Genomic DNA, 26,543 nt, shown 5'->3' on the forward strand with positions numbered 1-26,543 from the left:
ACCTTCAATACTCCATCACCAGCTATAACAACTGAAATTTTTTAAAAAAAGAGAAAAGTATATTAATACTATGAAGAAACCATAGGCATTTCTTTAGAAAAAATCACTCCATATATTATAAGTATATATGTACTGGCAAGACCACTTAAACTCTCTGGCTGACATGAATCAAAAACCAGATTGCTTTATTATTGACTTGATTCTTTCTATGCAGGATCATGGCAGATAAACCACCAATAATGTCAAGTTAATGAGTTACAGCAAAGGAGCTGAAAAATGTATTATTAGCAATTACTGGGAAATAATTTAAAACTAAAGTCAAATTTTATAATGCAGTCACATAAATCTTTAAAATATGCAACAAAGAATATCAGAGACAATTGTAAAATTTCCCAATCTTCTGAAACCAAAGGAATAATAAAAAAAAATCAATGGAAGTTCACTTATCAGTTAGAATGGAGGCATATAAATGTAATAAATAATATGAAAATAAAGGGTTGGGGAAAAACTGAAATTTATGCAATAGTTATTTTTAGCACATTTAGCCAGTATAAAGATGATATGATATGGTGTGTGTGTGTATGTGTATATATATACACACACACATATATACACATACATACATACATACATACATACATACATACATACATGCATATATGATATGCTGATATGATATGATTTCCTGATTTCTCAATAGAAGTATATTTGGTGTATACTAACAAAAATATTTCTCCAGGCAATAATTTTGAATTTCATTAAATATTGCTTTAACATATTTAAATGTTTCCTGAAAATGGAACTAAAAAGTGCCAATGGCTAAGAAACAGTGCATCCTACTTAGATTAAGCTGGCAGGTCACACATGACCCTGAAAAGAGAAGAAACATTCCAAATTGTATTCTAGATTCTACCTACCACCACCATATCAAACAGATACTGAAATTCTTTCACTACTTAAGTTATTTTTTGATTCTGTACACTTCTAAATTTGGGCCAATTTCACTATTAAACATTTTAGATATTTAATACTATTAAGCATTTTAGATGTTTAATAATGAAACTACTTTAAAAAGTAAAACTAATAGAAAATATTTCAAAATTCTTTTTTATTTTTCTAATAGAGAAAGGGAAATGAAGAAAGATATCATTTTTACCAGAGCTTTCTAATCCCATCTCTAATTGCAAGGTTATAAGAGGAATAGCTGAACTTAATTAGAAGTAATCAAGCAATTGGAATATCATTCTGCACACAAAACCTCAAATGAGTAGGAGATTTTAAATGAAAAAAAGAGAATGCCAACTCATATTCAACTCTCAATCAGCAATATTCAACGCATACTCATTTGATACAGCAGCTACTGTAATGCCATGTACCCTGCCCTTGATATTTTAGGCAGGATACCTTCTTTAAAATCCTGTGCAGCACTTTTATAATTCCATATTAAACCTATCAAAGTGGCTTGTGCACTGAATTCTACTCTTTTCAGTACCAACCCTAAAACGTTATATTTGCAGGAAAAATAAACAAAATTGTAAATTTATGCTGAATTACCATTCCGGGACTTTAGATCTCTATGGATTACTTTGACTGGAGCCTCCATATGCAAATAATGCATTCCTAAAAGTAGGAAAATGAAAAAAAAGTTTATAAAATTATTTTGCTACATTAGGACTAGCAAACATTAATTGACATCTGTGGGTATAAGTATAAGCTTATTCAATACTGTTTTGTCAATGACCAGGCTGCTGAAGTGCTCAAGTGTGATTCTCACTGCATATATCACTAGGTTGACTTCCCACTGTGTGGTGCAGTTTCTATATCTGAATGTACATTATTAGTAATGTTAAGCTTCCTAGGCATATCGTGGTGTGGGGGGGGGGGGGGGGGCGGGGAAGAGAGAAAATGGAGTTTTCAATGAGCTGGTGGCCAGCATACATCCTCATACAATGACTACTGTGCCTGAATCATCAGATGAGTGGCAAATAAATTTGATAAACAAATAGATAAATAAATAAATACATATTCCTCTATACTGAGAACAATCTGCCCTTGAGAAATATTTTTCTGCCCTCTAGAATGAGTACCCCAAGAGATATGATTGTCTCCCCCTCTGGTGGCATTCTGGAGGATCTTAAGGATCTGGCCAGTCTCCCAGGCTTTAACTAGGGCAATTGGAACCACTTTTAAGGGGCATGCATGTTGCTGTTGGTTGCAATTACCATCTTGTTCAGATTTTAATTGGAATTATATATTGTTATTTTTCTTTATTCTGTTCCCCACCCATAGCTGAACTGAGTTGGGCAGTGTCCAGGTCAAGTAAATCACCATCCTCCTTATCATCATCATCTATATACCACAAAGTGTAACTAACTTATAATGTAAACTCAATACAAACTATAAAATTTTGATCATTGGAAAGTATTTACTTTTTTGTCTGTATGAAAACCTCCCCACAGAGGTTTTAAATAACACAGGCAAAACTTGACATAGGAAAAATTGATCATTTTTTTGAAATTGGGAGAAAGATTGTTAAAGTTATATATCTGGAATTAAAACCTAATGACTAACCTGAATCTAAATATAGAATACTTTAAATGAATCGTTATTTGTATTTCATATGTTTTGACTGGAAGTATGATCAAGTTTCTTGATATACAAGATATGTATGTTGTTCATCAGTATAAGTATTTCTTGTGTCTGTAGTGGGATCAAAACATTCACTTGCTTTCTATATATAAGGCATTTCTTAAGATACATATACATAATTGAAATACTCCACTAACACCAAAAGCTTCTGAAAATCGAATCCTTTAGACTCATGAGTTCAAGTGTTGTTTTAAGTTTCCACAAACTCATAAAAAATAAATAACATCTACTTGAAATGCATTCTTATCAGTATGGATACAAATTATTTTTACTTAAAGTCCCCAATCTCAATATATACTTTTTTGCATGCAGGGGTGGGTTCTAAATTTTTTTATTACCAGTTCTGTGGGCGTGGCTTATTTTGTGGGTGTGGCTTGGAGGTCATGTGACTAGGTGGGCGTGGCTAGCTGGTCAGAGTCATTTCTGGAAGGTCCTTGCACTTACGACCAGTCCTCGCACTTACGACCCGACTCATTTGTTTGCTTTTAACACTGATCAGCTGTAGGACGGCCCTTTGAAGCCCCGCGGCAAGAGTTTAAACAGTTTTTTTCCCTCTAGTCATCAGCTGGGACTCAGGAGGCAGCAATAGATTGGGGGTGGGACCAAATAAAAGGTAAGAATAACGTGGGTGGGTGGGAGGGCGGGGGGGGGAGAACCGGTTCGGTGACATCATATCGTCACCACTACCGGCTCGGCCGAACCGGACCGAACCGGGAGGAACCCACCACTGTTTGCATGCACAAAATTTTTACCCTAGACTTTCTTAAGCAAGTCTGTGTGCATACTCAAGTTTCTTTGTGGTTTCTCTATGCTGACATGGACATTCCTGGAATGGTAATCTCAACACACCTAAAAAGCAGGACAGTGAGGAAGGCTGTTTTTAAGAGATCACTGAACACAAGAATGTCATTACTAGGGAAAATCATACAGGTACATACATACAGACATTGATTAAAAAGGCAGCTTCAGGGGAATAGCAGCTAGAGAAATGTGTGTGGAGGGGAAAAAACCTAATTTCCTTTGCATGACATCATCCCTATCTTAAATGCTAAGCAACTTCTTTGCAATCAGTATCAAAATGTCAGGAAATCCTTTTCCACTTCCACCATGCCTTGTATGGTCAATTCTTATAGCAAAACAAAGTTAAAAATCTGCATACATTTCATATACTTTCTATCTGCATAATTTTGATACTAATTTTTAAAACAACAGAGGAGAAATGAAAAATTCATGTTTATTTATTTATTTATTCTCTAAATAAGGCAATTGCTATTAAACAGAATAATAATGTACAATTATAGGTATATTATTAGTTCATGAAATATACAGCCACTAGAATGTTCGATCTGTTCTAAACAGAAATAACAATGTTCCTCCTACTTTAGTTGCCCCCTGCTCCTACTGCCTCCTATTCTCACAAAATAAACTAATACAGATGCCAAGTATTCCCAAATTCTCTCTATAGTTAAATTCTTGAAGAAAGATCATGGTGTCTAGGAGATTCTCACTCATCCAGATCATGGTTGTCCCAAATGTGCTTTCTTTCAAAAGGCAACTGGACTTTCTTGCTTTGCTTGAAGACATTTTGCTTCTCATCCAAGAAGCTTCTTCGTGTTCACTGAACTGAAGCAAAACATCTTCCAGCAAAACAAGAAATTCCAGTTGCCTTTTGAAAGAAAGCACCTTTGGAAAGCTCATGATAACTATTTAGTAAGTCAAATTGGTTTTAGAAGATTTCGTAGGACAGATAATTAAGGAATTATCTTTAGGCACTATGAGTAATTTGGATTAATAATTAAGAATAGATATGGACTGAACAGGAAATGGAACTAACACAGAGTTCTAATCCTTTATGAATTATTGCCCTTGCTCTGTCAGTGAATCTCACTTACCTTTAGCAATGTCCATTGCCCAGGTCATTATATGATCCATATCCATTTCTTCACTTCTGTTGCTATTAATATAGTCATACAATGACCCAGCAGAAGCATATTCTGTTACAAAAGAGCAAAAATACACTTAATTTGGCACATAAATGGATGCGCAATAATTAACCATCTTTGACTTTAAAAATTAGCAAATTTGATATTACCTACAATATCAAGTTGCAATAAGAATTAGTCTGAACAATGTATCATCCAAATACATTAACTTTAAGAAGGTACAATACGATTGATGAATGAAAGTTTGTGAGGATTGTTTTGGGTTTGTGAGTCAATATTGACTCTTGGTGTGTCATTTTCATTGGTCATCTTGTAGAAGGGATTTGCTACTGACAACTTCTGGATTGTTGTTGATTTCTTTCCAGTCTAACCTTAGAGAAAGTGACAGACTCAAAGTCATCCAGCTGGCTTCAGTGTCTAAAGGAAGTCTAGGAACCTGGGTCTATCCACTTCTAATCCAGCACCTTAACTATTACACCATACTGGTTCTCAAATATTAGGCAAATTATTTTAATACAGAGATAATAAATATGAGAATAAAAAATACAAAAAATTAATAAGATTTTTTTTATTCTGATGGGATTGATATGAAGAATTTTAAAATAATATATTTAAATAAACACATAAATGAAATAACATTTAAATATATATTAAATAAACATATCGATACATATACCTCATTAAACAGCAAAAGAACTAGCCAGCAAAAATTAAGAGACTGCATAATCTCTCCCTAACATTATGAAATGGATATAAAGATGACTACAGATATTTCTCATGGGTTACAAAATGCAAATAATCAGTCTTCACATTCTGGGTCAGATCGTGTGTACCATGAAAATAATACCAATCCCATTAAATGTAAAGAAATTCATAAAGAAATTTGATGAAACTAATCTAAATCATAATTATGCAGCCTATAGTTTTGCTCTGCACGTTATTAAAAGAAGGGTGGCATGAATCATTAATCATACACATAGACACTATTCTTGATAACTCTGGGAACAACAACCAGAAATTACATCATCCTCATCATCCTCATTTGCATGCATGTACCAGTTTGGTCTATCTAGTGGTTAAGGCACCGGGCTAGAAAAGGGGAGACTGTGAGTTCAAGCATAAAAGCCAGCTGGGTGACTTTGGGCCAGGCTCTCTCTCAGCCCAACCCACCTCTCAGGGTTGCTGTTGTGTGGAAAACAGGAAGAGGAAGGAGTTATTTATAAAAACAATAAAGGTGGGGTACAAATAAAAAAATTAAAAAAAATCTTTTTTTCCATAGGAGCAACAAACCTAAAAGAGTAGCACGGGGGCGGGGAGCTTTTAGTAGAACAAAATGATATTAGCAAAAATATCTTGCATTAACCTATATATTAGTTAAATCTATTACAACTAAAATGTATTGAAATGAACAAAACTTTTCAGTGTGACAAAAGGATGGCACGAAGCACATCCCTGAACATTAACCCATATCAACTACCGTTAATTTCATTTCATTTTATGAAAGTGTACTTTCATTTACACTTTATCCAAAACTCACCCATTTGGCCCGGGGGTGGGACGGGGGACCTTAGCTAGAAGAAATTTGCATCTGCTTTAAATTTACTGACCTTAGCAAATCCTTCAGGTTATCAAATAAGAGGAAGTCCTTGGAAATACTATGTTTCTTCAAGATAGACAGACAGTCTTCAAGTCAATCTTGACTCTTGGCAACTGCCTTAGCAAAATTTTCAAAGTGGTTTACCATAACTTTTTCCTCAGGTCTAAGAGAGGCAAGGTCCCACAGCTAACTTCATGCCAAAGGCAGGACTAGAACTCCCCCTCTCCTGGTCTCTAGCCTGGTCCCTTAGCCACTACACCAAACCAGCTACCCAGCTCACTTGGAAATAGAAATTCTATTCTAGCATTTAGAATACAATAATAAGCACATTTAAATATGTGAAATATATTCATATTAATATCTCAACACACAGAAAGACACATGATCTGAAACAGAATCTTATATAGAATATACAGTATATGTTGCGTTGTGTCCAAGCAATACCGATCACTGGTATTTTCTAATCAGAGAAGACTAGAAGAATCAGGAATGGGAGGATGCATGCCAGAAGAAGAAGAAAAAGAAGACTTAAATATTTTTGCCTCCCACCAGCATTTCTACTTAATCAAAAACAGAGTTTCTAGCTGCTTCATAAAGGCTAAAGTATATGGAGTAAATAAACTCCATATACTCCATATATACTTCATATGGAGTAAATAAAAAGGCTAAAGTATATGGAGTATATAAAGTAAAGTCCCAATGGACAGCTCAGTTTTTTAGTGGTTCCCACAGTGAGAAAGGTGGGCCTTTCCTGCCAGGCTCAGGTCAATTTGTAAGTCTAGTCTGTTGACAGAAGAAGTAAGATTGAAGTATGTTTTCAGTTCATATAGCTCACTTGGCCATATTTCTAATAGGCCTAGATTTTTGTAACATTGGCTCAAGATTTTTATAGAGACATACCCACCCACCCCCTGCATAAGAGGCAGGGTTATAGCAGATCCATTTTGGCTCTGTAAGTGTGCCTCACTGCCAATTGAAGACTAACCTGTAGGATTTGCCCCCAAATTGTCTTTCTGTTGGTAGAATATAATGGCAAAATTGCTGTTTCTTGTATCACTCTTATTTTCTTCCATCTTGACAGAAGACTACATAGGCATAACGTACATATTGTTCTCTATCCATTTGCAAAAATGCCTGAATCGTTTAACCAAAGGAAATACCAACTCCTACAACGTGCCAGTTTTGGTTTCACAGAAAACACTCCAGACCTTACAATTAAATAATATTTGCAGGAGTAAAGCAATTCTTTTTTTCAAATTATATTAACATATCTTTCAACTTGAAAAGAAAGGAAGGTTATTTTTTTAAAAAACATAAGTATACAGCCATCTACTGAAAAAATCCAGTGCTTCAGAAACATCACCCACATATCATAAAAGCAGGAAGATCTGTAGTTTACCTGTAACTATGCCATAGTTTGGGGGTTCAATAACAGCACCATAAAACTGAATGATATTTCTGTGGCTCAACACGCTGAGTATTTCTGCCTGTTCAAAATGCAACAAAAACACCAGATGTGAATACAAAACGACATAATTCTATAATTAACACAAAATCTCTGAATCATTATCTGTATCAATAGTTGTGCTCAAGGTAGCTAGCAAGAACAGAAATTCGGAAATCACCATTAAACCTACAGATTATACAGATTAACATTTGTCTAATTAAAGCAATTAAAGCATCTTTAAAAACAAATATACGAAAAAAGAGCTGATGGCTTAAAAACAAGTGTTAAGACAGAGAAACAAATAACATCTAACAATTCATCAAAACTCACCTTGACAGACAAACCGGTTTAGAGCTTCCTTATCAAAACCCTGCTAAAATAAACATGTTTATATTTGCTGACACAATGATAACTATTATTATTATTTGGAAAGTACACAACATTCCTTGGCACTTTGGAAAAGCAGCTACTAAAAATTGTTTCCAGTAGTGGTGGGATCACTACTGAAAGAGCAATTTGTGAATAACTCAAAGTTTGGGAAGATTTATATGGGAGAATGAGATTTTTTATATATATATAGCCTAGTTTAAAATCCTATACAGGTTTAAAGAAACACACTACATTAAGTAGTTTAAAATGAAGGACATGTGCTCTCTGGAACTTTTCCTGTGGCATCCTGGATTAACTGAAGTTTCTGAACATACTTCCAAGACTGTCCAACTATAAACTATTAATCAAAAGTTAGAATAGAGACCAGGGTGATAAATGTCCTGAACTAGATTCACATCTATCTTTAACCACAGAAACCTGGGTTCCTCCTAAGGCATCACCATATATAGTAAAGATAAAGGCCAGCGGTGAAATGCATTTACCTTTGCTACCAGTTCGGGAATGTGAGCGCGTGCCTCTTCTGCACATGCGCAGAGGGTCAAAAACGGGACATAATGATGTCCTGGTGGGTGGGCGGAGCCTCCCGCCACCGGCACTACCAATTCACGTGACCCAGATAGATCCGGCCAGATTTCACCACTGGTTTCCCCTGTCCAGCCGTGTCCAACTCTAGGGCACAGTGCTCATCTCTGTTTCTTGGTCAAGGGAGCCAGCGTTGTTTGAAGACATTTTCCATTGTCATGTGGCCAGCATGACTATACGCTAAAGGCGCATGGAATGCTGTTACCTTCCCACCAAAGTGGTACCTGTTAATCTACTTGCATTTGCAATCTTTTGACCTGGTAGGTGGGCAGGAACGGGAGCAGGAACAGGAGCTCACCCTGTCATGAGATGCTCAGGTCTCAAACCCAGACTGTCAGCTTTCCAGCTGACAAACTCAGCATCTTTTACCACCAAACAGCAATCTAATAATAGCAGAAGGGAATTCCCATATAAGCCACAAATTTCCTAGAGGAATGCTAGGATATAAATCTAAAAAATAATTAGGTAATAAATAATGAAGACATGTAGATATAGGATTAGATACAATATTTTCAAATGTGCTCCTGGCTACCAATAAAATGTTGACAAGACAGCCAATTGAGAGACATGGAGGCTTGCTCACAAAACAGCTTTTATGCTGAAGTACGTTGAGGCAAAGAAATCACATAGATAAAAGTAATGATAAACGCAATGCTTCTAGCTTGTGATAATACTTTTTTTTTAGTTGTCACAACCACTGAAAATGAAGCTACAGCACACGGCAAGTTCACCAATCCATACTATTTGCTTCCTTTTGTACCTGAAGACAATCAAGATACAAGGTAGAAGCCTCTGCTTATCAGAGATTGTCTTCAATCTTTCAAAGGTATCTGTAAGAAGAGTCACCTTTGACAAAGGATAGGAATGTCACAAATCAGTGGCTTTCTAATTTAGCAGTTCTAGAAAATTGCGCCCAAAATTTAGAAATTGTTAACATTAGAACTATCAGAGGTACAGGCTCCATTTTATCAATTAAACATCAGAGGTGAGGTTGGCCCCAACCCTGCTAATTTTCTGGAATCCCCTCAAATCTTGATTTTGTCTACAGATCCCATGGAAGTGTAGTGCCCATTAAATGACTAGTATAATTTTGATTGCATTCTTCTGTCTTTTGTAATTATGGTTGAAGGAACAAAGGGAAAGAATGGATTCCGCATTCATCCCAGAACAGTTAACGGAAAGGCCTGGAACAGTTAACGGAAAGGCCTGGAATAAGAAAATAAGGTTTATCATAGTTTTAGGTTCCTAAGATTTCTCCACTTTTCTTCCAGTGGAAGTCCTCACATGTCTTTTTAAAAAGGAAAAACAACAACCAGAAAGCTCATTTACAGAACAGTTGTCACTCTAACCTTGTCCTATTTTCCATGATTATATTGACAGATAACTCTCTTACCCTTATGTTAATCATAAATATAACTTCCATCACTGGCTACAATCAAACAAGGATAGGACAGGGTATTTTACATAACTATTTTTGCTGCCTCATGTTTTGCTCTATCTTTCTGGTTCTCTAACACATAGAAATAGTTATCTTTTGTTGCTCATTATCACTGTCAATAAAGCTGGAGGAATCCATTGTAGACGGAATGGCTTTAATGTGAAGTAAAGCCTGAGGACAGGAGGAGAAAAGGAAGAGTGATACGATTAGGGAGTTTTACAGCAAATTACTAATTCTAGAATGTTTTGGAGAAAACTTTGTTTGTTAAATTGTTAGAAATATTTAGCTAGGGGTCCAAAGGTCCCTGTGCCTGTTGCAAGTAAAGTAATTTTCAAGTAGGTTCCAAAAGAGAAAATTGAACAAGTCAGGAACTGAGTATATTGGAATGTCTAGTTTTTATTTATGTATTTATTTTGAAGAAATTGATTCATTGAGAAAAACGTTTGTCACTACATCAAAATCTTACCTTGATGCAAATCCCTTTTTTTCTATCAAACACAGCAGGTTATGAATGACACAAGATCCATCCAAAGGCAAAAGAACAGTTTGTTCTAACCCCATTTCAAGAACATGCAAAGAAAAGATTTAATTTAAATCTCAAATCCGTAGCTGAATAAAAATTTCACTGGGACCAACTACCAAATAAAAGCTTCACTGGTTGGCCCCAATAAAGATATGACCAGTTATGGATTTTTCTTAAAGATCAACATGCTGACAATTTATGTTTAATATTTGCTTATCTATTTGTCACAACACAGAGTGCATTTTCTTCAGGTTGAGATTAATTCTCAAGATCATATCTAGAAAATACATTCCATTTGCTATCAAATCAACTAATTCACACCATATTTAAAAAATCAGCTAAATTTCCCAGCATGAGGTACTCTTTCATGAGACAAAATTACAGGGTTAGATGTGCTTAACTACTGTAGCATTCTGCGCTGCAGAACATCACTAAATGATTACTAATATTTATCGTTATTTCATGAGAGTTCATTAGTGTTATCATGGCAAGAATATTTACCATGTCTTATTATAGGAATAACAAAAAGTCACATTAATCAAGTGCTCCATTACCAAAGTAATAACCCAATCTCCCACAAGAGGAGCTGTGTAAGAACATTACTCAGACAAGCACAAATGCACTGTAGCAACCCAGAACATTAAAAAAGGCAACAGACTGCCTACACAACATTTTCCGACAAAATGGATACCCTCTCAACTTCATCAAAAAGTGCCTGACCATTCAATGCACTACAGCACAGCCAACACAAACTATGAAAACGATAGTGCTACCATGCATCAGAAACATCGCAGAAACAACCAACAGACTATCACAACCACATGATATCACTGTAGCATGCAAACCAACTAAAATCCTCCAAAACATCCTAAGTAAATCAAAACACCTAACAGCCTAAGAAGAAAAAACCAGTAGTCATCTACAACATACAGTGTAAGGACTGTTATGTATTGAGTACATATACAGTTGTGTTAAGCCCTGCTAAAGTCAAACTAACCTTTAGATGACCCTAACTGTTAACTTCAACTGTTTTGGAGGGAAACTTAGAACATTCATATTTGGACAGGCTTTTTCAAGTATTATGATTGGTTGAGGCACTGTGGGCCCAGAGTATAAAATTACAGGAATCTGCCTGTTGTTGCTCAGTTCCAGTTGAGTCAATAAATGCTGTTGTGTCTAAGCTGTCTGTTCTTGCCTACCCCATGCCACAACATAAGGACTGTAACAGCTACTATGTAGGACCATCAAGCAGAATACTAGCAGAGCACATCCATGAACACAGTAAGAAGGCACATCTTAATCTCACAGCATGTGGACAGACTTAACCATAGTTTAAACTGGGCAACTGTGAGCATCCTAGACCAAGCTAAATCCAAAAACACTAGGGAATTCCTGAAAATCTGGCACTCCGACACATCAGCCACCAATAGACATGTAGAGATGTCTTCTTAAAAAATTAAGAAGGAAACAAAAAACAAAACAAAAAACCCAGAACACATCCTCTTCAGTAGCCTATATCCAAAGAAGCAGGGCTTAATAGCAGACAAACAACCAAGGGAAAAACAATATTCTAATCAAACAACTACCAAGGAGACACATAATCAAACTGACAAACAATCAATCAGAAAACAATGTCCTTCAAGGATTAGCTAGGAGAAAACCACATTACACTAACACTAGCAGGACAAGCTATTGTATACAGTATGAACAAAGAGCAAACCGCACACCCACCAGCACTGAAGATCTTACCTAATCGGGTAATGGAGCATCGGCAAGCAAACAATTAAGCTCAGAGAACACCAAGGACTCCTCAGTATTATAGGAATAGCAATATTGTTTAGAAATGACTGCTGGAAGATAAAAAAAAATCACCCAAGTGTTCTACAGTATTTTAAAGTTCTATTGAAGTAAAATCCAGGGAAAGCTGTCACACAACAGCTGTTCTCCTGCAATGTTTTACAAAAAGCACTTCTTCCTTTAATTTTTATCGCATAATACAGATCAACAGACACACGCTAACAAAGGAACATGTAATTCTTATACAGTAATTGTTAGTTTATGTCCAATAGTCACATCCTAGCACTCAGCATCCACCCCTTCTTGTATCTAAAAAGATGTTTCCTTCAAGTCATGCTTCAGGGTGGCTTAATGGACAAATCCATGTTGTTTTCTGACAACACTTAATGAAAGGGCTTGCTCATTCCTTCTTCCATGATGTTTTCATGTTCCCAGACTAAACTACAGCCCTGGAATTTTCAGATGATCTCCCACTCAAGTATCAAACAGGCCCATCCCATGTTAGTTCAGAGGTGGTCAATCAGATCGGCTATCTGCTGAAGCAAAGTGGTTTTGCAAAATGATTTTGCAGACACGACCACGGAACTTCTTTGGCAGTAATTTGTCAATGTTTAAGGATTTTTGTTTTTTGTTTTAAATCCCAATCTAATCTGCAACCGTGGAATCTATTACTTTGTTCTTAAAAAAAAAATACATAAACCACTAATACATTCTGTTTGGGGGTGGGGGTGGGGGTTAAGTATATACAGATTTTCCCCATATTGTATAGCCAGGGTACACAGTGGGATCTTGCATGTGTATGAAATGTATTATCCAGAAGGATTACCAAAAGGGAATTAAGATGTTGAAAAATCAATGTTTGATTCAGTTTACTACAGCTTTTGCATGATCTGTGGAAAGCAGACGGTGAAATGATTTAGATCCATTCTACATATTTTGGTCTGAGATTATATTTCTGGTAGAGGCTCAAAGATCCTGTGGTATGTGGGTTTTTGCTATAGTTTTGATCAGAATCGTCTGTATTAGTAAAATACTATTGACAACCATTTGAACTTATTTCAGATTTTCTCTTCCATAAGGGCTACCTTACCGGTAAAACTTTTACCAATAGCATGAACTGTTGGTACACATATAATTTATCTTAATTCTGTGAGTGTAGCTTCCTCTCATTCTTCGACACAATGCAAAGTATTCATGACTTTAGGTCCTTAGTACATGGTCGCGTGCAAAATATTTGCAGGCTTCATTAGCAAGGGATAGAACAATTCATTACAACATTTTTATAACTGATATTTTTATTTCATTGAAATACTTGTAGCAATATAATAATGGGAAAATATAATTACTAAATACATATTTAGTATAATGCAATATTAACAATCACCTTTGAATTAAAGGTATAAATAATTCATGTAAAATATGAGAAAACGCGAATATGTCTTGAAGTTTGTATCATAGACAAAGAAACTCAGAAGTCTTTTTTTTTTTGTCAAACAGCAACTATCAAGAAACATGGCTGCAAATCAGGTGAGGAGTTACCTGTCAAATATTTTACAATAATTATTTTTGACAATCCATGAATAAAGGGTCAATCAATCATTCCTGACAATTATAAAATCTCACTAGCAAGGAATTTTAAGAAGTACTGTTGGCTCAAGTAGTGGAGGTTTAAATTGTCTAAACTGCTCAAAATCAAGATCTGTTTGTAGTTACATACTACGGTTTATGATCACAGGGCTTTTTGGAGATAATACTATCAGATCTGTGAGACTAATGTAACCTTACAATAAAGTAGAATTAGCTCATCTGGTTGCATTTCCTATCCGGTCTACCTCATAAGGCTGGCATGAATCATGGAAGTCTCAAATTAGTTCTCCCCTCCCCTTTACAGCCAAAAACTAGGGAAGATCTCTGCTGAGCCTCTTGCCCTACTCACATTTCTGCTGTGGGCTAAGCTGCCTTTTATCTGACTGTTCCTCTGATTGTGTCCCATTGCCTTGTCTCCTGTGGTCATTCTCACACACCATTATATGCACGCCCATTACTTCTAAAACGTACAGATGTCAAATCCAGCAACAACAAGCATCAGGAAGAGAAGATGAGAGAAGAGGTAGAAGTGTTTTCCCTACTTTCCCTTCAGCACAGAATTCAACTGAATATATATTTATTAATTTATTTTAAGTCAATCCAAGTAAATGGTCATATTTTACAAATAGTTATATAGAGCCATAACACATTCTGTTCTATACCCTGCACGCAGTATGTTCAGATATATCAACACCATTGTGAAAAGCCCTTGGTCCTGGGATAGGTGGTTCGGGGCCAGGCCCATGAGCACCTCCCTGAAGAACTGCCAGCTGGCAGCCTTCAGTGATGTTCTGCCGAGAAGTGGCCTTCAGAGGACTCAAGCTGGATTGCCCTTCACGCTGGTAATCAGCAGGCTCAACCAGAGAACTGGGAGCCCACGTTGAAGTTGGTTGGTGTTGTTAGAATTAAAGCAGTCAGGAATGCTTAGCTCAGAAAAACAAGTCTGTCAAAGTCAGACTGAGTCTAAAAGCTGGGAAGCAAGAGGGAGGGTTGGAGCTTAACAGTTTGCAGACTCAATCCTATCAGATAACAGACAGAGTTAACCCATTCCTGGCTGCTGGTCCCACTTTTATGGGGAATGGTCATATTTTACAGATAGCTATATAGAGTCATAACACATTATGTTCTATACCCTGCATATGTTCAGATATATCAACACCATTGTGTGTATCTTTAGATTGATGTGAAAAAATAAATTGCAACATGAGGAATACAACAGAATATCACATATGTTCAAATTCTATTTCCATACAGCTTGCATAAGTTCTCTATGATGTCATTGTGCAGAAATGTCAAACTTGAAGAATGAAATCTTTCATGATCATTGGGAATTCCCATTGAATCCAATGAGCTTTATACTCAGGTAAATGGAAAGAGGATTGCAGAATAAATAAGATTCCTACAGTCTCATATCAGTATTGTTTTAAGAAGAAAAAATATTTTTACTGACCATTCTTACTGAAGCTTTTTAAAAATGTATCTTACAGTGTGATCAGTTACTGTGAAATTTGGGGAAAAATGGATAGAATAAAAATGGAGCAAATAAATAAATAAGGATACAATCAGTGGTGGGTTGCCCCCAGTTCGCACCGGCTCTATAGAACCGGTAGTAAAACCGGTGGGAGGCTCCACCCACCAACCCCGACATCATCAGAACGCTTCTGTGCATGCGCAGAAGAGTGTGCGCGGCCCTGTTGCGAACCGGTAGTAAAGGTAAGTAGAACCCACCCCTGGATATAATGAATACATCAGTTTTAATCAGGATGATAGTTTTCATTATTTTACTTTAGAGTATGATTTTTAAAACTGTTCTGATCATTTGGTGTTCTTTCCCAAAGTATTTTTCATGTACAGAAAAAAAGAATGTCTATGAATAAAAAAAAAAGAACAAATAAATTAGTAGTGTCTTTGTGAAAATAATCTCAACATTTTCAGACAAATAAATTGCTGTGTTCAAATCCTATAAATTTACAATGTATAGTTATCGTTGCTTTTTTTTTACTCTGGAAAAAAAATTAAGATTTCTTTTTTCTCCTTCTCTTAAGAAGCAGTGGAAATAACAAATTTTATTTCACAGAATTCCCTATTATCAAATCAAGCCAAAAGGATGGAAACTTTACTGAAAAGCTGACAAAGAGCTTAAACCCCTTCTCTCCACAGCTCGTTTCAAAGAGGTATTTGGAAATAAAGCGAAGTGCTGAAATGTTTAAAAGGCATGGGACAGAAATATATCATCTAAATCTGATTGTGGTCCAAATCTAACCAACTGTTAAGGCGAGCATTAAGAATGTAGGTACACTTCTGCCTAATAAAATTGAATCAAACACTTTGCATCCAAGTCTCCATGTGAGCTTTTATGCAAACTTCTAAAGTGCAAAGAATCCTGGGGCGGAAAAGCTATTCTGAGAGCTTTCACATAGTTCATATAATTAGGGAAACCACTTCCTTTGATTGTAAGTGTTCAAAACAGCTGAATTTCTTCTGTCGAAAGAACTGTGATTTGGGTCACCTCTTTTTACTTCCTCTTTCAAGTTTTCCAGGATAAGAAGTAAGTGGCTGTGGGAGCACATTAGTGAGCAAATATATATATATATCAGTTTTTGTTTTAAAGATTGAACTTGGGCTATTCAAAAGATCACTCGTTTGAAAGCTACCTTTTTTCCCCCCATCCTTTGGCTCCTTCCTTTACCCTCAAGGTCTCTTTTGCACTACGAGTGAACAGAGTTCAAAATGCCAATTTATGGGCAAAAGAAACCTAGTTTATGATTCATAAAAAATGGAATTGTATTTTTGCTTTGTACTTTTGGGGATGAATGTATAATTGGAAAGGGGCAGAAACGGTAATGCGGCGCCCTCTCTACCCTGACGTCTTTTAGCAGTTCTAAACATTGATTGAGCTGAAAAAGAAGAAGAAAAAAATCCAGATCTGTAAAAGATGATAAAGAATAATATAAGCTTTGCTTTTGAGAATAGTTATCAGTAACTCTCTCTCTCTCTCTCTCTCTCTCTCTCTCTCTCTCTCTCTCTCTCTCTCTCTCTCTCTCCCTCTCTCTCTCTCTCTTTAAAAAAGGGGGGATTAATTAACCAGGGGAAAAAGTCATTGTGTTTAAAAATGAGTGTTAAAGCTGTGATCAGATGAAGCGCCATTTATTCCAAAAGACTTTTTCCCTCCAACCAGCCACTCTCATTTGCAGAGCAGATCCTCTTTCCATAGCATCTCTCTTACAATTAAAAATAAAAATGATCGCACAGACCATCCACGTAATGTGTAAAACAATTTAAGCTCTCAGGCATCTTTCCTCCTCCTTGGCTATCATCCAAGATAAACTCACTATGCTTCAGCCTTCCCCAGCCCATTACCTCTCCCAAGTGTGTTGGGATTGCACACTCTTGCCATGCTGGAGGGAATTATGGAGGCACCAGGTAAAGCAAGTAACTATCGTGAAACTGATTTAAACTTTTTCTTGGATTCTATTATTTTAGCACAGAGAACAAATATTTTTGAAAACTGTTGCTGTTGTATTTCCATAAACCAAGGTAGTGCCAAATATAGCCCTGGGACTACTGGGCAATCCTATGACCAGCTTCCCCATTGACTTTTCTTGCCAGAAGCTGATGAGAAAGGTCACAAATCATGATCAAATGATTGCAGGAACATTGCAATACCTGTAAGTATGAAGACTAGTTGTAACTACCATTCATTCAACACCATTGTAAGTTTGAACAGTTGCTGAATGAGCGGTTATTAAATAAGGACCACCTGTACATAATGTGAAACATTAGTAACTTGGCAAGTTCTCAACCTAATATATAAATACTGTATGTGTTTCTATACCCTTCCCACTTTATCTAACTCAGAAATTTGGGTGAAAATATGGTTATAAGAAGATGCAGCAGTTTGATACAGTAATATATAAGGTCAATTAAAGTTAAAAATTAATATAATGGCAGTATTGTCATGACAAAAATTGGATGTGTACGTTTAAATAATTTAGATTACATTATCAATCACATTAATAAAAAAGTAACCATTTAATATCATAGGTTATTTGATATAGCAAATGCAGTTATTCACGCTTATTTTGTTCATACGCTGCTGAACTTAATTCAAGACGGTAGCACAAGCTGTACCATAATTCATACTCTGTTGCTATACAATGCACTGCTTTGATTTTTTTAATGAAAATGCATGTGCTATATGAAAATAAATGGACTTTACTAATTCCTGAGGCAGTCTTATGCTTCTCATTTTCCATTGCTCTTCCTTTCTTTGATGTTGAATTGCACTATTGTATTAAGATACACATTCATCATGGTTATTTAGCAATATGTTTTGCTGAAACTAAAATCTTGCTGCTCCAGAATCCATCTCAAGTTGAGTTCCACTACTCTCTTTAGAATAATTGTATCTGGAGTGTCTGAATTAATTAATCTAATTTTTTGAATTAATCTTGAATTAATCTAAATTCTTAAAGAAGTGTATGATACAACCCTTTCATTCTAAGAACAGCAAATATGAAGGAATGACAGAAATGAATCCACAGAAAGTAGAATAAACTGAAAAGCTGTCAGAGGATCTGCCTCCATCAGTGTAATTATCCTACCTAAGTTTTATAGCATCTCTTCAAAAACAGAAGCATCATATTTACACTAATCTACATTAGCGTATGGCTGTTCCTGCATTAGATCACTCCTTCTTTAATTTATTCTACATCATTTTTACTAAAACTTTCAAAAACAGAAAATAAAAATTAGGACAAACTAATATAGAGTAAGAGGAAAAAAAGGAAAAGAAGTCAAGCAGAAAGCATAAAGTGCAAGAAAAGAAAAAAAGTTTTAAAATAGATAGAATAGAAAAGAAAGGGAAAAATATATGAAAAAGTGGCTTCCAATATTCTTCACAGAAGTTATAAACAAAACATATTTTCACCTGTTTCTCTAAAATGACATTATAATATTCTTCTTACTATCATCTACCCTACGTAATCATCAAAGCTATGACACAAGTTCATTTTTTTCATCTTTATGCAAAATGTCCATAAGAAGTTTCCAGTCACCAATCAATGTACATTTTGTTTTTTCTCTGACAATACAGGTAGACCTCGACTTGCGACCACATTTGAGCCCAAAATTTATATTGTTAAATGTTAAGTGAATTTTGCCCCATTTTATGATTTTTCTTGCCCCCGTTTTTAAATGAATCAATGCAGTTCTTAAATGAGTAACATGGTTGTTAAGTGAATCTGGTTTCCCCATTGCCTTTGCTTGTCAGAAGGTTGCAAAAGGAGATCACATGACTCTGTGACACTGCAACAGTCATAAATGTGAATCAGTTGTCAAGCATCAGAATCAGTGGTGGGTTGCTACCGGTTCGCACTGGATCGGGCGAACTAGTAGCAGCGGTGGCAGGTGGCTCCGCCCACCCGCCCAGACATCTCTGTGCATGCACAGAAGCATCGCGCACGAGCGTGAGCATCCATGCACCCACGAGCAAACCGGTAGTGAATGAAATTGAAATCCATTACTGATCAGAATGTAGATCACGTGACCATGGGGATACTGCAACTCTCATTAGTGTGAAAAATGGCCATAAGTAATTTTTTTTCAGTGCGGTTGTAACTTTGAACGGTCACTAAATCAACTGTTGTAAATAGAGGATTGCCTGTATCTGCTATTTTATCTGTCAGTTTTACCAACCATTCCACCATAGTGGTATCATCAAATCTTTCCATCTCTATAATCTCGCTTCAGTAATCCTATATAGAACTGCATTATATCATTCCTAAAAATTCGTGTTCCTGTGAAGCAATTCCTGCGATTGTATATTTATACAAGAGTGACCGAAGCGGTAGCCTTTTTCTGTATCTGTTCACTGCCCAGTTAATATAAACAGGTGCTCAATGTTTCCTTACAACTGTTTATGCTGCCCTCTTAAAAAAGAAACTTTCTTCAGATACATCTTAAATGGCAGAAAGTATAAGCACAGAGGAACTTCATGAGTCCGCAACTGCATTACTTTATTATTCCATTTAATGTTTTCCCTACACATTTAGCTCCAGATAACAAATATTTTGTCTAGTTCCTAGCTTTTATTAGCAAAGAATAATCACTTTCTAAATATTTACAAAGAATGACCATTAGAATATCCTTTAATATTTTTTTAACAATCTTGTAGGCTGCATTACTAGCTGTCCAGGGCCATATTCAGCCTGTAGGCCACAGGCTGGACATGCCTGATCTAACTTCTTGGTAAGAAGATAAACAGAACTGGATAATATAATCCATTAAATGGATAATCAGATTTGTTCCCTAAAGTAAGGCACCTGGTGGTATGGCAGTCGAGTAATGGAGCTTAAAACAGTCTTACAGACCACACTTTGTTGTGTGCCTTCAAATCCATACTGACTCCTGATGACTGCTAGGACTAATCCTAACAAACTTTGGGGGCAAGATTTCGGAAGTGGTTTACCATTTCCTTCTTCCTATGGCTGATTTTGATCTGCCAGCTGGTTGTTTTTGTGTCTAAGGTGGGACTAGAAGTCATGATTCCTAACCTGGTGCCTTAACCACTGTGCCATACTGGCTCTTTACATACTGCATACACTGCATACAAAGATGTGTATATGTGTATGTATGCATGTATATATGTATATGTGTGAGTATACACATGAAGTACATACACACACACACACACACACACACACACACACACACACACACACAATACTCAGATAACCCAGTGGTTTTTTTACGTTTCATCTTTAGAGGAAACCCAAAGGGATTTCAATTAGCCACAACACACTTATAAATTAGCCACAGCTATATGACTTACTTCGTCAGTTTATTTTGGGTTTACTTTATTACAGTGGTGAAATGTAAAATTTGTCACTACCGGTTCTGTGGGCGTGGCTTGGTGGTGGTGGTGGTAATATGACTTAGTGGGCGTGGCCAACTTTTTTTTTTTTTTTTTTACTTTTAAAACCATTTTTTCTACTACCTCTTTGGCTGAAGAGGTTGTAAAAAAAATGCTTTAAAAGCCTCTGACGATCCCAGCTGACTTGCCTGATCGGCAAAGGCTTTTTTCCCCTTTAAAAACATGTTTTCTATAACCTCTTTGGCCAAAGAGGTTGTAGAAAAAATGTTTTTAAAAGCCTCTGATGATCCCAGCTGAGCCGCGTGATCATCAGAGGCTTTTTTTTAACTTTTAAAAGCATTTTTTTTGGCCAAAGAGGTTATAGAAAAAATGCTTTTAAAAATAAAAAAAAGCCTCTGATGATTGCGTGGCTCGTGGGGGGGGGGCAGAGATTTTTTGCTACCAGTTCTCCGAACCACCTGCCTCCATCACTACCGGATTGAGCAATCCGGTCCAAACCGGGAGCATTTCACCCCTGCTTTATTAGGATCTTTTTTCTGTCTCTTTCCCTCAGTTAAATGTGTTAAAATTTAGAATCATAGGGCTGGAAAGGACCTTGGAGGTCTTCTAGTCCAACCCCCTGCCCAAGGCAGGAGACCTTATTGCATCCTGGACAAATGGTTGCCCTATCATTTCTTGAAAATCTCCAACTATGGAGCATCCACAACTCTGCGAGGCAAACTGTTCCACTGATTAATTATTCTCACTCTACTCATGTTCCAGTAAGAGCCTCATGTACAGTCTAAAACATTCTGTCATATAAATGTAATAGAGAATCCTGCAATCTTTTATGAGCACATCAGACAAAGGCATGCAAAAACTTATTAACTGGGTTATCTGCTGCTGTAAAATTCCAGCCTATGTAAAATGTTTTAATCTGATTTACAGACTTTGTCCATTAAAAAAGGTGACCAGAGTTTTTAGAATTACTTATTGGTGCTAGCTAATATTATAAAGTGCTTTGGAGAAGAAGCGGAGGGCAATTAAGTGTGATTTTTAAATCAGAGTACTATCAGTTGCTCTAGCCTCCAGTAACTTTGGGAGGAAGGGGTTGTGGAGAAAACTTCAGCAACTTCAACCATTTAATCACATAGCTATATTCCTTAGCCTTAGATGTTGTAAACAAATGTTTTGTGATTTATCTGGCAGCTTATTGTCTTTCTGGAAAGGAAAAAGTAAGCTGGAGGGAGGGAATTATGTACATTTGGCATAATCTCTCCCCCAAATGACTATTAGACTGCATATTAAGAGCCTTGGTGGTGCAGCAGACTAAAGTGCTGTTAAATAGCACCAGCTGCCTGCAATTACTGCAAGTTCAAATCTCACCAGGCTCAAGGTTGACTCAGCCTTCCATCCTTTCGAGGTAGGTAAAATGAGGACCCGGATTGTGGGGGCAATAAGCTGACTTTGTATAAAAAAGAACACCGCTTGGTGGGGGCCCCCGAAAGCCCTACTAAGCAGGTATATACAAAAGTATGAAAGCTATTGCTTAACGCATTGTAAACTGCCCTGAGTCTCCGGAGAAGGATGGCATATAAATCGAACCAATAAATATCACTCAGTCCCAGCAATCTTCACTGGCTAACACAGATTGCTCCATTCATACTAATGGTTATAAGCACTTATTCCTCAGCCAGTTAAATCTTAAAATCCTCTGGAGCTTAGCCAAACCTGATTGCTCTCTGACCCACCAAGACCTCAGAAGTTTCTACTTATATGAGACATCACCGGAACCTCTACTATTGTGAAGTGTTCTTCAGGAATCAAGCTAAACTACAAACTCTCTTTACCTTCTCTCTCTCTTTTTTTTTTTTACATTTCTTACAAGCTATCCATTATTTCAACTCCTTATCTCTCTGTGTAACCAGCATCTACCTTTGAAAGTGTAGGATCTTCATCTATTTATTTTTTTTATTGTGTTATGAGACAAATTCTTCCCGCTTATATTAGCTTTAAAATATGTATTTCTTTTGGACTGTAAGAACACAACTTGAATTATATGAATTAGAGGTATCCGTAGGAGATTTGGTTTCTGGATTTGAATGATTGTCAACCCAACAAGGTAGACGAGACTAAAAACCAAAGCTAAAGTCCCAAGGGTGCTTTTTCATGAGGCAAACTGGTCTTTCTGGTTTTTCTTTGAAGACATTTCGCTTCTCATCCAAGAAGCTTCTTTAGCTGTATAGCTATATAAAGCTATATATAGGTTGCAAGTCTGAATTTGCTTCCCTCCATCATGTTATCTTCTGGGAACTGTGGAGGGGCTTGTCCAAGACATTTAGTCAAATTAATTTCTTGGTCCTGTTATCTGACTGCTGTCTTCCTCCTGTCTTATTTCCTTTAGCGGTAGTCCTCAACTTATGACTGGTCATTTAGCAACTGTTCAAAGTTACAAACTACCTGAAAAGGAGGACTTACAATCAGGGGAGAACCGGTAGTGATAAAAACGACCGGTTTGGGCGAACCGGTAGTAAAAAAAAAGCTACCAATTCCTCTGAACCCGTATTTCCGACGATCAGCTGTGGCGCAGGGTTTAGCTTTGCTAGAAAGCAGGAAATCCTGCTTTCTAGCGAAGCTAAATCACGCACCACAGGTGATCCCCCCCTCGCTTCTACTTACCTTCCCAAGCCCCCTTTTGGCACGCACTGTGCATACGCATGCAGCGTGCGTTTGGTATGCAGCATGCATGTGCGGCCAGCGAACTGGTAGCAAATTGGTTCGGATTTCACCACTGCTTACGACCAAAGATTTGAAGTTCCAATGGGCAAACCCCAGCCTGAAGTCATGTGTCCAGACTTCAAGCACTGAACAATATGTCCTCATTTAGGGCCATTTGCAATGTCCTACCATCCAAGGGACCGCGTTTTACACTGGTTTTGCAGAAAATCAGCCCTTATTTCCAGTTTTCATGCCAATAGCAAACAATGGATTTATACTTACAACTGCCATATTGACTTAACGACTACTGCAAAAAATATCATAAAATCGGGCTGGTCATCTAACTTACCTGTTTTACAACCATTATGATTCACAACCATAATGGAAAAGGTTCTATTCTGGTTGTAACTCAAGGACTACCTGTACAGTGATGGATTTCCTCATCTCACAAGGATCGCAAACACATATTTCACTGAAATATGGGAAAATGTGATCAGGAGGGATTTAAACTCCCTCCCTCCTCCTTAAGGAGCCTGAGTGGCATAGGAGGCTAATGCCTCCTACTGAGGCAGCATTTAACATCCAGCTGTCTGCAATTACTGCAAGTTCAATTCTCACCAGGCTCAAGGTCGACTCAGCCTTCCATCCTTTCTAAGGTAGGTAAATTGAGGATCCAGTTTGTGGGGGCAATAAGCTGACTTTGTAAAAATATAAAAAAGTATGAAGGCTATTGTTTAACGCACTGTAAGCCGCCCTGAGTCTCCGGAGAAGGGTGGCATATAAATAAAAATAAAACTAAATAAACTAAATTCTTTAGAAATTCCTTGTGAACTATAGAAGAGTGTAAGAGAATGAGATATTCTTGACCTGACACAACCCAACAGAGAAGATATAAATCAAGGAAATAGAAATAGGAGGAGCATTTGGAGACCCAATGGCCTTTCAACTCTATCTTTACTGCATTTTTACTCATTCTGCATTTTTACTCATACATTTCATCCTGTATTCATTCAGCTATCATTAGTACTTGCCATCACTTTTTCAATCTGCACAAAAATCTCATAGGGCAGAGGTGTCAAACTCACGGTGTCATGTTGTCACGTGATATATCGTGACTTTTTTTCCCCTTCACTAAACCGGGGGAGAGCATGGCCAGCAGGTGATGCATCTCGCCCACGGGCCACACATTTGACAACCCTATCTCAGGTTATCTAGTTAAAAGTTAACTCAGATATTTCTCACCATAAGGCCTGCTCTCCCTCTCCAACAAACTTACATGTCTACTGTGCCCCCAAATCTATACCAAACAGTTCCCGTGACAAACCACAATTAGGGCACCCACAAGATTAGAAGCTCTTCCTCCACTTTGTGTTATAAATCATCATCTGCAGCAATGCCCACATGGATTCTATATTGGAGAAATAGAACAAACTTTGTACAGAATGGACACAAGTCTGACATCAGTAATCAAGCAAGATTGAAGTAATATCAAAGCATTTTAACCTCCCAGAACACCTATTCTATTTGTTGAGACCTTCTGAGATTGCCTGAAACGATTATTTATGTATGGCACTTCAACAACTGCTTATTTAATGATGCTGTTAAAAGTCCAGCTTTCCCAAAACAGTAATTTCTGTTATTGTTTTGGGAAAGCTGGACTTTAACAGCACTATTAAGTAAGCAGTTGTTGAACTGCCATACGTAATTGTTTCAGGCAATCTCAGAAGGTCTCAACAAATGCAATAGGTTTTTAACATATTAAAATTGTTAACCAATAAGGTGCTAGTAATATGGGTCACATATAGCCTTTTTCTATACAACCAACCTCTCTTCCCTGATCTGTCCTCCACACCTTTTTCTTTTTGCTTTTTCTTGCCCCCATCTCCCCCCAGTTTAAATCCTACATCAGTCTAGTCACTCTGCATATATGATGAAGTTAGCTGCAACTCACAAAAGCTTATACCTTTTAATCAGTTAGTTGGAAAAATTACTGCCAGATTCCTGATTTTTTTTGCCACCATAGACTAAGACAGCTTTTCTCCTACAGTGGGATACCGAGGTTGTAATTTCTTGTTGCAAATCTACTGTATAAACAGAATAAACTGCTAGTGTGAATCTCTTGACAGTGTGCTATAAATTAAATTAAACATGCCAGACGCATATAATTCTAACACTTCCAAGAACCCAGACAGTATATACAACTACACTACTCTCAAATTACAAAACTGCTCAATTTATCTAAAAATGTAAAATTTTTCTATTAGCACATGAATTTCCCATGACGCATATAAGTCTTATATTTGCTGGTACAAACAACAACAAGCAAAGTATTTTAATTAAAAATTTCCAAGAATGAAACAGGCTCCAAACTGACTGCCAAAAGTATATTTATGGAAAGGAACTGCAATGGCATCTCAATGATTTTAAAATAAAAAGTTTCAACCATAATGAAATTATTAACCTTCAACTAATAATGGAGTTATATTAAGGCTGAATTTCACAAGTAATTTGAGGATATTTAGATCTGCGAGGGACATAGACATTTGTAATCTGAATTAAATTAAAATGGGAATGCTAAGAATTTACTTGGGTTGGTCTTGATACCTAATGGGCATATTCATGTACATTTCTTAGCAGCAACACAGACACAGTTTGTTACTACTTCTTTTTATATATATTTTCCAGCTTCCCCATCTAATTGTCTAATGATTGTCTAATTTACAATCCTCAGATTTCCTGGTGGTCTTCTATATGACTCTCCAGCTTTATTGACATTAGCAAGAAGAGGCTATGTGAAGGCCCTTAATTTACGAATTAAGGAGGAAAAGACATGGCTTACTCTAGGCAATGAAAATTATAGTTCTATTTCATTTTGAGATATTTTTAGAAACATGCTTCAAAGTGTAAAATAGTTGTCCTTGTGCTAGACTGCATGACTCCTTCAACTGAATGTGGGACCACCTTAAAGCAGATTTTGGAAGGAGAGGAGAAAGCAAAGTAAAAACAAGCCAGAATGTGC

The 26,543-nt window shown here is 36.7% G+C and overlaps 1 protein-coding gene across 2 annotated transcripts in view; it reads right to left on the reverse strand.

Moving 5' to 3' along the window:
• The window catches only part of MAP3K20 (mitogen-activated protein kinase kinase kinase 20), a 105,624-nt gene that overhangs the window by 62,809 nt on the left and 16,272 nt on the right, over positions 1 to 26,543 (reverse strand). For both annotated transcript variants that reach the window (XM_070935717.1, XM_070935790.1), the window contains 4 exons: positions 7,589 to 7,676; positions 4,542 to 4,643; positions 1,555 to 1,620; positions 3 to 31 (listed from right to left, as the gene is read on the reverse strand). In XM_070935717.1, coding sequence (XP_070791818.1) covers positions 3 to 31; positions 1,555 to 1,620; positions 4,542 to 4,643; positions 7,589 to 7,676 — 285 coding nt within the window. The remainder of the gene's footprint in view (positions 1 to 2; positions 32 to 1,554; positions 1,621 to 4,541; positions 4,644 to 7,588; positions 7,677 to 26,543) is intronic.

This window comes from Pituophis catenifer, unplaced genomic scaffold (genome assembly GCF_029215685.1).
Source record: "Pituophis catenifer annectens isolate HBS135680 unplaced genomic scaffold, rPitCat1.0.hap2 SCAF_1, whole genome shotgun sequence".
Taxonomy (NCBI): Eukaryota; Metazoa; Chordata; class Lepidosauria; order Squamata; family Colubridae; genus Pituophis; species Pituophis catenifer.